This window comes from Otolemur garnettii, unplaced genomic scaffold (assembly GCF_000181295.1).
Source record: "Otolemur garnettii isolate 467f Iridium unplaced genomic scaffold, OtoGar3 scaffold00133, whole genome shotgun sequence".
In the NCBI taxonomy this organism is placed as follows: Eukaryota; Metazoa; Chordata; class Mammalia; order Primates; family Galagidae; genus Otolemur; species Otolemur garnettii.
The window spans coordinates 2,591,807-2,606,824 of record NW_003852528.1 but is presented as its reverse complement, the minus strand read 5'-3'; the positions used below and the strand labels follow the sequence as shown (position 1 = coordinate 2,606,824).

The 15,018-nt window shown below is 55.6% G+C and overlaps 2 protein-coding genes across 6 annotated transcripts in view; both read right to left on the bottom strand.

Moving 5' to 3' along the window:
• Positions 1-11,510, bottom strand: part of ESPNL (espin like) — a 32,960-nt gene extending 21,450 nt beyond the window's left edge. The window contains exons 1-4 of the mRNA XM_003798237.2: positions 11,217-11,510; positions 9,935-10,125; positions 7,940-8,126; positions 4,167-4,349 (exon numbers count right to left, since the gene is read on the bottom strand). Of these exons, the coding sequence (XP_003798285.1) occupies positions 4,167-4,349; positions 7,940-8,126; positions 9,935-10,125; positions 11,217-11,510 (855 nt within the window). The remainder of the gene's footprint in view (positions 1-4,166; positions 4,350-7,939; positions 8,127-9,934; positions 10,126-11,216) is intronic.
• A 1,848-nt stretch (positions 11,511-13,358) lies between these two features.
• The window catches only part of SCLY (selenocysteine lyase), a 28,749-nt gene continuing 27,089 nt past the window's right edge, over positions 13,359-15,018 (bottom strand). For 4 of the 5 annotated variants that reach the window (XM_023518255.1, XM_023518258.1, XM_023518259.1 and 1 more), the window contains one exon: positions 13,359-14,013. In XM_023518255.1, coding sequence (XP_023374023.1) covers positions 13,839-14,013 — 175 coding nt within the window. In that variant the 3' untranslated portion in view covers positions 13,359-13,838. The remainder of the gene's footprint in view (positions 14,014-15,018) is intronic. The other variant, XR_002775366.1, reaches the window with a different exon arrangement.

Below are 15,018 nucleotides of genomic sequence, written 5' to 3'. Positions count from 1 at the left end.
AAAAAAAAAAAGAAAACCTTCCCTCAAAGAGAGTGCCATATTCAGGGGGCTTCACTAGTGGATTCTATCAAACATTTAAACAAGTCTAATGTAAGAAAATGTCCCCCCAAATAGAAAAAGAAGATGTACTCCCAAATTCAGCAAAGACAGAAAAAGAAAGGTATGTTATAGGCCAATTTTACTCAAGAATATAGGCCAGGCATGGTGGCTCCTGCCTGTAATCCCAGCACTCTGGGAGGCCAAGGTGAGTGGATTGCTTGAGCTCAGGAGTTTGAGACCATCCTGAACAAGAATGAGACCTTGTCTCTAAAAATAGTTGAACATTGTGGTGGGCGCCTGTACTTCTAGCTACTCAGGAGGCTAAGGCAAGAGGATCACTTGAGCCCAAGAGTTTGAGGTTGCTGGGATGCCACAGCACTCTATCCAGGGTGACAAAGTGGAACTTTCTCTCTTTCTCTCTCTCTCTCTCTCTCAAAAAAAAAAAAAAAAGAATATAGAGGCCACAGTGTTAGCAAATTAGATTCAGCTATATATAAAAGAAGTAATATAAAGTGTCCATAAAATTTGTGTGCAATTACACACAAACTTTATGGCCACTCTATATATCATGTTAAATTTATTCCAGGAATGCAAGGTTGGTTTAACAGCCAAAGAGTAATCAGTGTAGATCCAGGCATTTTGCTTCTGCATATATACAGCTAGAACAGACCTGCAAGGAGGATCTTGCAGAGATGTCTGCACCCCATGTTGATAGCAGCACTATTTGCTGTAGTGGAAATGTAGAGATACCCAAATACCCACTAACCGATGAATGGATAGAGAAAGAAAATGAGGAGCAGACTTGGACAACAGGCTGCTGTTTAAACTCTGACACATGCTGCAACACGGGTGACCCTTGAGAACACTAGGCTGAGTGAAGCGGGTCAGACACAAAGCAGCAAAGACAGGGATGCCACTTACGAGAGGTCCCTAAAGGATGCTGCTTACGAGAGGTCCCTAACGTAGTCAAACTCTGGCCCTGGCCGGGCCCCAGCCTGAGCTCTGTGCCTATGGGCTGCTGGCACTGAAGTAGTTTGTACAACAGAAAAGAGGGGAAAAAGACATTCTTTTTTAAAGCAGTCAGACTCAACACAACAGAAAGTAGTGCTCTAGTTGCTGGGCTGGGGGGGGGCAGGGAACAGGGGGCTGTTGCTCAGTAGGTGTGTGATGTGGGGTTCCTGTTATGCAAGATGAAAGTGCTGTGGGGCTCAGCAATATGAATATACTTAATGCTACTGAACTGTGCGCACAGAAATAGTTAGGATGGCAGATTTCATGTTATGTGTTTATCAGGATTTAAAATAATTTTTTAAAAGAGTCATCAGTGTAATTCACACCATCCAGAGAATAATGAATGTGGTAAAACTGAAACACAGAATACATTAAAGATAGCCATTGCTCCCCTTAGCGACCCCAGAGCCCCAATTCGTTATTCTGAAGTTTTGCTTTTTAAATAGGAAATAAACTATCATGCAAAGAAGAGACTTGGGAACCAAATGTGATGTGGTCTTCTGGAGCAGAAAAAGGACGTTTGGCAAAACTGAGGAAATCTGAATGAAGGACGGTTTCAGTTAGTAACACTGTGTTGCCTTTGGTTTGTTACCTGTGACAAATGTGCTATATCATCGTAAGTCACTAAGAATAGGGGAGAACGGGTGCAGGTGCTTGGGAACCCTCTATCCTGTTCTCCCAATTTTTCTACAAATCTAAAACCATTCTAAACTGTTCTGAAATAAGAATTTATTTTAAAATGTGTGTGAGGAGGAGCTGAAGCATTATCCTATTATTAAGTGCATTTCTGCGACTGTTAACAGATTAAGACCATGGTTCCTAACCTTTCTGGTACTAGGGGCCTATTTCACGCAAGACAACTTTTCCATGGACTGGGAGACGTTTGGGGACACTTCTAGGACATCCCCTCTCCACCCCAGGTCACCACACATTGGATTCTCATAAGGAGGCACAACCCTTTACAGAGGGTTCCAGCTCCTGTAAGAACCCAATGCCGGGGCTGCTCTGTCGGGCGTCAGGGGTGGTGCTCAGGTGGTGATGGCAGATGGGGAGTGGCTGTATACACAGAAGGGGCTGGGGTTGGTCCGCAGACCCTAACAGAAGAAGCAGCAACACGTGGACTTTGTTTAGATCCTGATTATAATGCCACTGGGGAAATGAGTGGTAGATATGAGGCTGGAGAGTAGCTGATATTAAGGAATTATTATGAATTACGTTTTGGGTGTGATAGTGATTAAAAAAAAAAACAAGTGTTCAAAATGTCTTCTCAGAATGTCTGCTAAAGTATTTACAGATACAATTTCTCTTATTTGCTCTTAAATAATACTGTGGGGTGGGAGAGGCAGCCTCAATAAAGACAAACCCAGCTCAGCCACAAGCCGATGATGATACTTTTATGTGTTTTCAATTCCAAAATAAGGATTAAAAGGAAAGAAGTTCTCTGCTTTGAGGCTTGAGTTGTTTTATTTTACACTGAGGAGGGTGAGAGGACTTTTGGCTTATCTGTTAAATGTCTTAGGCTTCTGTAGAATACTTCATTTGAGAAAAGATCTTGCTGTTTAAAAAAAAGTCTGAAATCCTAGGGCTGCTTAGCCCTGTGAGAGGGATCCCAGGTCTCCCAGGGGACCTGCCTAGTCCACCAGTCCTAAGCTCCAGCCTCTTCCTGCCACCAGCTACCTGTCAGAGACACACCCCACCCAGACCTTGGCCATGAGCCCCACCCACGCAGGTTCTGCTTCTTCCCCTGCACCCCTGCACTGACCCTGGCACCCCTCTTTCTTAACACAGTGGGACTAGGAGGATTGCTGTGGGGGGTTTGTAGACTTCCTCTTCTCTGTGGGCCTGTGGTTCAGCTCCCAGCCCCAGCCTTCTCATCTCAGCTGAGACAAAGAGGGAGGACCAAGATGGGGTATGAGCTGTATAGGGCTGAGTGGACAGGGGCAGCAGGGCCTGAGGACCTGAGAGGTGTACAGGCAGAGAAAGACAGTCGCAGCAAGCTGAGGGAGCTGGCAAGGGGCTTCCCTTGCATTCTCCAAAAGGTGCAACTCCACACCAAACAAGTGCCTTCCGAGGTTGCTGCATTGTGTGTGATTCTTTTAATGACACTGCTGAGATTGGGCCACCGACAGCCCCCTCTATAGACCAGCTGTGGCTCGGCCAAGACACACTTCTCTTAGCTCTAGACTGTAGCTTCCTAAATCCCTGGGCTTTGGAACACCGGGAACCCTGGAGACCCGTGGAGGTGAAGGGATCCAACACTGCCAGAGTGGGCTGGAGCTGGGAGGAATAGATGTGTGCATTGCTCTGAGTGTGGACTTGCCCTTAGCAAGAGTCAATGTCAGGTGGGCCCCAGTGCAGGGGTCAGAAGCAAATGGCCAAGTCCATGTTCCAAAGCCAGGGACGAATCTGACAGACGTCAAGCATCTAAACACCCCCCTGCTCATGACAGGTTTCTGGATGCTGTTTCTTTGAGGCTGGGCCACATGAGCCCCCAAGATTCATTTAAAGAATAGCAGAAGGGGCCAGGTGCTGTGGCTCATGCTTATAATCCCAGAACTCTGGGAAACAAGATGTGAGGATCAGAATCACTTGAGCTCAGTAATCGGAGACCAGCCTGAGCAACAGCAAGACACCATCTCTACTGAAAATAGAAAACAATTAGCTGGGCATGGTGGCAGGCACCTGTGGTCCCAGTACTCGTGAGGCTGAGGCAGTACGATCACTTGGACCCAGGAGTTTGAGGTTGCTGTGAGCTAGGCTGAGGCCACGGCACTCTAGCCTGGTGACAGAGTAAGACTCTATCTCAAGAAAAGAAAAGAAAAAGAATAGCAAAGGGGCCGACATCACACCCTGGCTCTGATCACAGGACAAGCATGGAGTGTGGGTCCTGCCAATCAGCCTCCTCTGAGCCTCCGTTTACTCACCTGTGAAAGGAAATCTAAGCCCATCCCCAGGGCTGTGGTGAGGGTCAGGGAGGGAGTCCGAGCCTGTCCCCAGGGCTGTGGTGAGGGTCAGGGAGGGAGTCCGAGCCTGTCCCCAGGGCTGTGGTGAGGGTCAGGGACACTGGCATGACATGCCCACGGTGACATCTGACAATTCCCCCACCGTCACCTTACCTCCATCTGCCCGTTCTCTGCTGCGTCATGCAGGGGGGTTCCACCCCAGGAATCTCTCAGGATTGGGGCCCCCATCAGCAGGAGCCGGTCTAGGATGGGTGTGTGGCCCCCTCGGGCTGCGAAGTGGAGGGCTGTGGCCCCCTCGTTATCCCGCACTGTCAGGCCGATGTCGGTGAATGTGACCTGGGAAGGGAGATGGATTCTCTAGCTGAGGCTGGGCTTAGGGTGACCCTCAGGAAGGAGGGTCTTTGGGAGGGGCTCAGAGCAGAATGGGGGCAACCTTAGCTGTGCCTCTTGGGGGGCAGCGACCCATCTCTGGAAGTCTGGGACAGAGATGGTTCATCACATGTGTGCCCTGTAGCCTAGGCAGAGGGACTTCAGGGTCTGGGTGGGAACAGAGAGAGCACTGTGGTTTTATCTGGAGATGCCACAGTCCCAAGTCTTAAATCAACATCACAGCAAATGAAAAAATGCCACATCTGCCACCTGGGGGACAATAAACAAATATTTGCTGATGAAGGAAGTGGAGAGAGAAGGAAAGGACCCCACATGGCGTCTGGGAACTGCTGTGTCCCCTGGCCACCACGTGGCATCTGGGAACTGCTATGTCCCCTGGGCGCCAGTGCAGAGACAGTGCCCAGGCTGGGAGTCCTGCAGGGCAGTGGGGACTGCACTGCGTGCTGCCCGGCCTAAGTGGCAGAGTCCCACGGTGCTAGCTGTTGCAGATACGCACCCCTTGCTCAAGACATGGCAGTTCGCTTCAATGTGCTCCTTCAGGAGATTGGTTCTGAGAAGCACCTCTTTGAAGATCAGCTTCTGTACCTGCCTATAGATATGCAGGAATATGCAGAGTGACTCTCTCCCTAGGAGGTGTGGAGAATCAGCCGGGGGTCGCAGCTGGGGGTGAACAGACTGGTCTTCGAGCATTGGGTTCTACTCTCTGCCTTCTCTCTTCATTAACATTATAATCTCTAGTTCTATTTGGGCTAGAAGGAACAGATAGCCAGTCTCCCTTATGTTTTTACTCTAAACAAAATCAATTGTATATGTGTTCCTCAGCCTTCACACTAAATTGTAATATTAAATGGTAGCTTCCTAATGTTACTTCACCTCTTTGTATATGTGTTAAATTCTTACTGAATGTTTGAAAGTATATAAGGTAATCAGTAAAGTTTAGCCAGGCCACCGACCAGAGCGAGTCCCCGTCTCCCTTAAATCATCATTCCGTCTGCAGTGCTTTCCCCTGTGTCTCCGATCAGAAGCTCCAAAGAACACAACATCATCTGGTGCAGTGAGCAGGGTTCACGGCTGGACTAAGGACCTGTTCAAGTTGTTCGTGGAGCGTCTGTTCAACAGACCTTGAGGTTAGTAAACTGGTACTTTTGGAATCCAAAGAGTTGCTGAGACTTGGAAATACTCAGGCTTTGGACAGGTAGAAAAAGGGATCATTCATCATGGGTAACTGCTAGCCCACAGGACCAGGCTGGGCCTCCAGGGCCCTTCTGCTGACTCGCTGGAACCCAAGTTGTGGGATGGCCACGTGGCCCCTGAGATGCAGAGGGTCTTCCAGGAAGTCTGTCCTCCTCAGAGAGGTGGTATCTCCCTTCTTCTCCCTCCTCCCTGCCTTGAATGTGGCCAACTTTCTCCACGAGGGAAAGACCACGGGAAGAGCAGAGATGAGAACAGCCCCGTTACTTTCTTTTCTTGTTTGTTTGTTTGTTTGTTTGAGACAGAGTCTCACTCTGTCACCCTGAGTAGAGTGCCATGGCATCATCATAGCTCACAGCAACCCTAAACTCTTGGACTTAATCCATCCTCCTGCCTCAGCCTCTACGTAGCTGGGGCTACACGTACCTGCCACAACACCTGGCTAGTTTTTCTATTTTTAGTAGAGACAGGGTCTTGCTCTTGCTCAGGCTGGTCTTGAACTCTTGAGCTGAAGTCATCCTCCTGCCTCGGCCTTCCAGAGTGCTGAGATTACAGGTGTGGATCACTGTACCCGGCCAGCCCTGCCACTTCAGCTGGGCAGCCCCAGCTGTTCAGTCCACTTGCCTTCTGCAGCCAAAGCTTCCCAACGGATCAGCACGCAGAAGTTTGTCAGGGTCAGGACAGTGAGTTGGGCACGGAGATGGGGCAGGCTGCCCGTCCATGAGTGAGTGTGCCCGTCTGGAGGCTGCCGAGTGTTCCATGTCTGGAGTGGACTTTCTGGCCCTGGGACCCAGTGGCTTGGCAGTTTCTTCCCCAGAACAGGCTACTCAACCCAAGGGGCTCAGTGGACACCTGCTCACTGTACCCAGGGATGCCCCTGCCCTGAGCTGCTGTTTCTCCCCCTGTAGCCACCAGCTCACCCAGGGGCCCAGGCTGGGAGATGGGTGTGCAGGGGCTGAGGTCTGGGATGAAGGGGTCAGAACTGCAGGAGTGATGTGGGCAGCAGCACTGGTGGCGGGGGGTGGGGGGCAGTGCCCAGTCCAGAAAGCTTCCGCCAGCCAGGGCTGCCCAGGATGGGGAGGGCCATAGAGGGAGGCTGGAGGCAAATGCCGGTGTCCTCTGGGGCCGGAGGGGAGCAGGCTGGATGCCATCCCAAGGGCCAGGGCTTTCTGCTCCTCCTTTTGCTTGTCTATACGTCCAGTAGGAATCTCCATCACCCTGGCCAGGCAGGGGATGTACCGGATGGACAAAGTCCTGCTCTCCAGAACCTACACCCGGGGTGGAGATGGAACCCCACCAGGCAGAGGAGGTGGACATACAGCATGCCAGGGCGGGTGCCACGGAGGGGAGAAAACAGGGGAGCAGGACAGGGCTGGGCAGGGGGTGCCAGTGCACATGGGAGGGCAGAGAAGGCCCCACGTTCACTTGGGGACCTGTGTGCCAGGCTCAGGGTGCAGTACATAAAAAGGACCACACCAGCCCCAGGGCCAGCGCGGAATGTGGGGCAGCTGGCAGCTCTCTATTCTCCACCTGCAGCCATAGTGACTTCTGATACACCAGTAAGATTCTGCTGCTCCTGGCTCAGAGCCGTCTGTGGCTCCCTAGTACCCTCAGAATAGTTCAGGTCCTCCCAGGGTGTCTGCCTGCCTTTCCCACCCATTTGCAGGCCCTCTGAACAGCTGAGTCCTCTTCTGGGAACTGGTTTTGGGCCTTCCCCCTTGTCCATCATCTGCCCCCAATATCACCTTCCCAGGGAAGGCCTCCCTCCTCTTAAACTTCACTGGATCTCTGTGACAGACCCTCAGGGCTCCTGGACAGCCCACCTGTTCTGATTTCTGTTGTGGAAATAGGAAGCCCCCAGCCCATCCTTTAAGGGGCCATCTCCCCGACCCTGGCCATTCTGTGCCATGGGGTCCCAGGGCCTCCTTCCCAGAAGAGGCCTAAATAGTCCCGTCAGGGTCCAAACGGACAAGGGATGGGTTCAGGTCCAGGGGTCTGAGGCAGCATGACCTGAACAAGCAGCCCAGTGGCCCAGGCCAGGCTCTGCTGTTGTGGGCACCGGCGACAGAGCAGCCACAGCAGCACGGACCCTGAGAGACCAGGAGACCCACTGGGACTCCTGGGGGAAGGGGCCCCCAGAGCAGAGGCTCAGGGCTGGTATCAAGGCTATGGGGCCCAGTCTCATGGGCATTCCAGGGGTTGTGGGCCACAGGCTGGCCCTTCTGACACCCCAGCAGCCCCGTGTGTCCCCAGCTCCCAGGAGAGCCCCCACCCAGGCTCTGGGGATTGCTCACTCCAGGGTCCAGGCTTCTTGGACGTTCACCTCCCACCCTAGTCCCCCTTACCAGCCAGACAACAAGTGAGTAGTGGCCACGAGCAGCAGCGGCATGTAGGGCGCTCATGCCATCGAGGGCACGCAGGTGCACGTCGGCACCACAGTCCTTCACTAGGAACTGCGCCAGGTGCAGGTGGCCCTCTTGGCAAGCCAGGTAGAGTGGGGAGGCACCACTGCGTGTCCGCCGGTTCACATCTCTGTGGGGAAGAAGCGTTCAGAGGGCACTTGGCCAGGGAGTCATGAGTGTCTGGGCTACTCCAGAGAGTGGCCCTGATGGAGGGGCAGGAATAATCTGGGCACCTGGCCAGACTATCTGTGCCCACCTTCCCTGTTGCACAGGTTATGCACTGTTCAAGGGAATCCACTTGGCCTGCTCTCCATCAAGCTGGGGCACAGGATTGCCTAGCACAGTGAAGCTTGCAGCTAGGCAGGTCCCTGAACCTTGCCCAGCCTCAGGGCCCTGCTCTTAAAAGGGCACTGTTATGATTAGGACAGGAGCTATGAGCACCCAGGCTTGGCACTCAAAATCCAGTCCCCAGTCAGGATGAATTCCTGGGAATTCCTGCATCCCATTCTGCCCTCAGGTCGTCACCCCGGTGTGTCCCCACTGCCCAACGAGCAGCTGCAGGGAGGGCTAGCCCCTGCCCAGGGATGACCCCAATTCCCACACCCTGCACATTGTGAACTCATCCCCAGGTGCCTTCCAGCAGCTACTTTGGGGCCCTCACCCTGGCTGGGGCTCCCCAGGTAACTGCCCATAGGCCTTCTTTCCTCTCCTTGGGACTCCTAGGTCCAGCTTACACACATCAACCTTTTTAGACCCAAGAGGGTCACAACCTTAAGTTCCACATCCTCTGTTGTCCCAGTGGAGACAGAAAGCTGACCCCCTGCACCCCCAGGGTTTCCTCTGAGGCCAGTGCCGCTGCTCTGAGCAGCCCGCCTGGTGGCCACGGTGGCCTGTGATGAGCTGAGTGCTATACTGGGGCTGCATGGAGAGCAGGACCTGAGCAACCCTCCACTCCTTGGCTGTCTCAGCTGAGCATGACTGTCCTCTGAGGCTGCTGACCAAGTCCCAACCTGTCCCAGACCCTTGCCAGGTGGGGGAGGCTGTTTAGCCATAGCATTCTCAGCAGTCTCCCATGACTCATACCCCACTCTTGAAGGGAGCAACTCGGAACCCACCCAGAAGAGCACCTCGGCCACTTGGTCATTCAGAGTCCAGCCACAGGCCTCAGCTGGCAGAAGGGGAACAGGCCGAGAGCTGAATGATTCACCCACAGCTTGCGCCTGGATGAACCCCCTGTGCCTCACAAGGTCTCTGCCTGTCCAGCCCCTCTCCCCTCTGCCCCTGGCCTTGGACCTACAGTACACCTGCTCTGGTCACATAAATGCTTGGCCCCTGGACCTGCAGAGCCCAAGTATCCTCTGTCTCATGGAATGCGCTTCAAAGTGCTGAGTATGTGCCTTGGTGCCTTCTTGGGGGGGAAGGTTTACTCCCATGAGACTCTGCCAGGGCCCCTCAATAAAAACCCAGATTAGAATAGGCAGCTGTCCAACACAGGGGCTGGGAGTGGGCATTGAGGCCACCAGTGAGCTTGGGACCAGATGGAAGCCACCTCTTGGCTCCTATATCAGTGCCCAGGTGGGATTATGGGCCAGGGGCGTGTAAGTCTGTGTGTGAAGTCTACTGGGTTTCACTGGTGGGAACTGCTTTAAAGGCTGTGTGGGTCTGAGAGACTCTGCTTAGCAGGCCTGAGCTGTGCGGACACTCTCGGGAAGAGCCACAGAAGTGATCCCTAAGGCCTTTGCCAAGCTGTGCAGGGTGGGAACCCCAGGGAATAAGAATGCTTATCCCCAAACAAACATGGGGCAGTAGGACAGCCTGGCTCCCTGTGGGTCCAGGCTCGCCCCATGGTGCCTGCCCTCAGGGCCCACCCCAAAGGCCACCACCTGAGTAGCCTCACCTGAGGCCAGCTCACCCCAGGTGGGGCTCCAGGCTCCTTACCTGCTGTGGGCAGCCATCAGGAGCTTCAGACAGGTCAGGTCCCCACTGACAGCAGCGTGGTGCAGTGGCAAGGCCCCCTCCTGTGTCTCCAGTGTGGCCAAGTGGCCTTCATGGAGCAGCCACTCTACCAGCACTGGGTGTCCAAAGCGGGCGGCCAGGTGCAGTGGGGAGACGCCTGAGGCATCTTGGTCCTATCGGGACACAGGCAGGGCAGTGAGCTGGCAGCAGGCACTGACCCACCCCTGCTAGGCAGCACTGCATGGCCAGAGGCAACTGCCTAAGGCTGGGCCTGCTGAGGACCCTACACTGCCCATAACCCCTGTGTTGGGGCTTCCATTCCCTTCCTTCCTCCCATTGTCTCCCTCCTTGGGAATTGAGTGAGGCCACCTACTCAGGGTAAGAGGCAGGACTAGAACCCATGTCCAGGTCTTGGGGGTCCATATCCTGGCCTCATTCCCACGTGGAGGGATGGCCTCGCCCTGCTTAGCCAGGGCAGGAGGCTCTGCCCACTGTGCTCACAGTCAAAGAGGCTTCTGCTTGCCCAGCAGTGTCTGAGACAGGTGTCCTGGGACACTTGCCTTTGGCCTCTGTCCTATCTCTACTAGTGCCCTTCTGCCAGCCACAGGTCCTCAAGGCCAGGGAGCATTCCAGCCCTGGTGTCACTTGAAGCCTGGGGATCCTCTGAGGGCCCCATGATCAGAAGTGAGCCCAGATGTGAAAAGAGCTTTCCGCTGCTGCCCTCAGGGTCATCGGGAGAGCCGAATAGCACCAGGTGCCCAGGCTGCTGCACTCATACTGAGGGTCAGGTGACAGGAGGACCCCTCTCCATCCTGGCAGCCCCTACATCTCCGAACTCTGACCTCAGGCCAGCATCCTGGGGCATCACTGAGGCCCCCGCATGGAGGGCACTGGGTTGGTTGGCAGCTGGAGGTGGGGGCCTGGTAGAAACACCCTGTACGGGATAGCCATGCGACCTGAGACCCTTGTTCACATCCTGCTGCCCACCACAGCCAGGCCCCCAGCTCCTGGCCCGGGTCCCCATTACCTCTCCCCTAAGCCCTTTCTAGAGGGGAGGGGACAAGGGCATGTGTGCTCTCCATGCCTGGCACAGGAGTGGTGAGGAGCAGGATTTGAGAGGTGGCCTTGGCTTTCAAGGGCTTGGTGGTGTTTGGAAGCTGGGGAGGGATGTGGGGCAGAGACAGACCCACTAATTCTGACAGAAACCAGGCCCAGGGCCTCTGTATCCTGGGGACTGCCGCCAGCTGTCTCTGTCCATGCTCACCTGCAGACCACAGCCCCCATCGCGGACGAGCCAGCACAGCTCAGCCAGGCTGCCCGTAGCTGCGGCATCGTGCACTGGTGTGGCCCCATTATGAGCCCGCTGGTTGCTGGGCAGCTTGGCCTGCTGCACCAGGAACTTGACGCAGTCCAGGTGGCCAGCCCGGGTGGCATGGTGCACCAGGCCAGCCCCCAGGGCATCAGTAATGCCCGGGCCCAGGACGCCAGCCTCCAGCAACTGCTTCAAAGTGGCCACATCCCCGGCCTTGGCAGCGGTGAGTGCCCGCTGCCCTTCCATCCTCTTGTCCCAGGCTCTCAGCAGCTCGTGGACAGGCCCAGGCTTCTTGTTTCAGGTGTGGACGAAGCTGCCGGCTCTGGTTACCCGATAAGCAGCTTGCAGGGCAGATGGGAGGCGGTGAGGCTGAGGCCTTGGGGATGGGCCCTGCAGCCCTGCCCAAGCCACTCCCACAGAGCTTAAAGGCCTTGCCAGAGCTGCAGGGGTGGGGGTGCAGGTCACAGGGGGAGGGTCAGTAGAGGAGGGACCCCCACTTCTTCCTCCTGGAGACCACTGTTCACCTGTAGAGGGTGAGGATGTGTGCCATCAACTGTCACTGAGGCCCTGGAAGATTGTTCTCCTAGTCTCACATAAGGGCAGCCCTGCCCAGAGGGCTTAGAATGTACACCCCACTAAGGTGCCAGTGTGGGCTGTGTCCTCACTAGAAAGCTGAGTGTCCCTAGGCAGTCTGTGCCTGGAACCTGGCCCGCAGGCAGCCTTGGCCTTAGAGCAGTGGTTCTCAACCTTCCTAATGCTGTGGCCCTTTAATACAGTTCCTGTGGGTCACAACCCACCGGTTGAGAACAGATGCCCTAGAGACTCCCATGAACCTTCAAGGAGGCTGGTGGCCCTGAGGGGCCTGTGACCGCGCGTAGAGCCCTGACACTGGGTGTGTTCAGGTGTGCTGGGCAGGAGGGCTCTAAGGTGAGGGCACAGGTCTCATAGCTCCAACCTTGGCCACCTCCAACCCAGCAACTGGGTCCTGTGGCCACAGCCAAAAGGCCACAAAGGCATGTCCTGTAGCTGCCAAGTGTCTCCCCCTAGAGTGTCCTTTTCAGGGCCTGGGTACCCTGTGGTCCCCTGCCAGGGAGCTCAGGACCACTGCAGCCTCTTCCTGAGGACAGCAGGAAATACGGAATGGGGACCCACTTTCTAGGGGCTCCCAGAAAAATAATTTCAAGAGGAATGTCTTAGCTAATGAGTGACCACACAGCACTGCCCTGGCAGCGAGGCCACCCTCCACCCCTCCATGCCACCCAGTCGCTTGTGCCCCTGCCCCGGGTGTGCCGGGCAGAGGCCTGTAGTGCCCAGAGACACAGAGACAGCCAAGCCAAACATCAGAATCTTTAATCAGGTAATTTAATTTCCACAATTTCATCATGTAGTTCTTCTTTCCTCATACCATACGTTGGTGCCCCTGCACTGACCCCACTCCTATGCAGATGTCCACGTGTGATGTGTCACAACACCACAGACACTGTGTGGACATAAGAGGGTCTTTTGCAAATAAAATTAGGGTGACAGCCGAGTAGGGGGGATCTGGTTTTCTCCCTCAGGAATGATCCAGAGTCACACAGGCAAGGGCTGCCCAGGACTCTGAGGCACTTGTGACAGTTAAGCCCGAGTAAGAGACCAGAGGAGGGAAGCCCGCAGCCCCTGGGGCAGGAGGTGCAGAGGCTCTCGGCCTGAGTGATTTGGGGGGGGGGCTCGCCTGCAGGCCTCTGGGGATAGGCAGGGCCATGGAAGCACTGGTAGGGGCAGTCACCGCACGTTGAGCTCAGGGGTGGGCGGTCAAGGGGGCATTTGTTAAGGGCCCGAGAAGGGGCCTCAGGGGCCCCTGTGCACACGCACGCACGTGGGAGGCCATGATCGAAGCAGCAAGTCAGGTTTCCTATTTTCTTTTTCTTTTTCTTTTTGAGACGAAGCCTCAAGCTGTCCCCTTGGGTAGAGTGCCATGGCATCACGCTCACAGCAACCTCCAACTCCTGGGCTCAAGCGAGTCTCCTGCCTCAGTCTCCCAAGTAGCTGGGACTACAGGGGCCCACCACAACACCTGGCCGTTTTTTGGTTGCAGCCGTCATTGTTGTTTGGTGGGCCCGGGCTGGGGATTCGAACCCGCCACCTTAGGTGTATGTGGCTGGCGCCTTAGCTGCTTGAGCCACAGGTGCCGAGCCCAGGTTTCCTATTTTCACGACAGCAATTAGCTGAAAATGAGTTATAAGCACTTGGACTTTACCTTCCAGATAAAACCCCCACCTTCTAGGAAGGGAAGTTCATGACAGGCCCAACTCCCTGTGGGCAGCGTGGACGTGGCTGAAGTGTCCCACTTCAAAGTCACACCTGACAGTAGTAGCTGGGGGACGGTCCTATGTGGGCACTGGTGTCCTGGCCTGTGGGCTGTACGTGGGGTCTGGGGGCTGGGCAGATCCATTTCTGGGGAAGGATGCCCAGAACACCCCTGCCCCCCAGACACCCCAGGGCAGAGTAACTACTGGGAGAGACAAGACAGTCATCCCAGCACAGCCCCCAGAGGGACGGAAGGTAAAGTGCCTGGCGTCCTGTGGTATCTTCCTATGAGCAAGGGTGGCCTGACGAGGCCTGACCCTCCAGCTGGGCCACGGCCTGCTTCAGGTCCTGCACCACCAGGTCCACCTCAGTCCGGCTGGTGCTGCGGCCCACGCTGAGCCGGATGGCGTTCCTGGCCACATCAAAGGGGATGCCGCAGCTCAGCAGCACTGGGGATGGCCTGGAGAGGAAGGGACCGGGCGTCAGCTGGGACTGAGGCAGGAGCTCTCCGAGGCACATGGGGAAGAGATGCGAACCCTCTACTCTTGGCCAAGGCCCCAAGCAGGCTGCTGGCCCTGTGCCCGGCCACTGCCCCACTTCCCTGCTCATATCCTGCTCACCAACCTTTAAGGCCTCACTCAGCCCAAGGTCTGGCTCACTGCTGCCCCTGACCTCCCACCAGGGTTCTCCTGTGCTCAGCACTCTGGGGCTGCACTGGTCCCCGCTGAACCAGAACCCTTTCTCCCTGTCTAGGCAGCCAGTTGTGCCCGATTGACTGCTGAGCCCTGAATTCATGGGCTTTCCCAAGGTCTTGGGGTCACTTGTGCTGACACGGTGCTGAGTTCCTCCCTCCATGGGCTGCCTGAGTCAGCTGCAGTTCCACAGCTGGCACCAGGCTCGGTGCTTAGCACATAAGGGTCAGGCCAGAATTTATCTGCATGAGGCCTCCCTGAAGCAGGACAGCCGGAGGCTTCCAGCAGTAGGCGCTCAGCTGTGAAGGTGCACGGGGCGCAGTCAGAAGCCTGTCCCCACTCATGTCCTGGTCCTGTGTAGGGTGTGGTGAGAGGGTGCCTGTCACTACTTCTACCCACTAACTCTTATCCTAGGTGAGAGCAGAACAGAGGGCGGCAGCGACACAGTCCCTCGTGGCTCTCCTGCAGCTCCCTGGCCTCCAACCAGCAGCCTGCCCCAAGCCTCCCTGCTGGCTGAGCCTTGCATAGAGGGGCCCTCAATGAGACCCACAGGCCTCAAGGACACACTGTGGGCTCCAAGTCAGTGTCGAGTTCCCCCCCCACCCCTCAAGCCTCTCTCCATCCTCTTTCCAACCCCACAGCTGATCTCACCTCCCAGTACAGGAGGGCACTGAAGCCCCCAGAGGGGAACCTCCCTTCCTGCTACCACAGCCCCTGTGTTCCCCCTACCCTCCCAGGGCCTCTCAGGGAACTCACCCCTTCCAAGCTGTGCC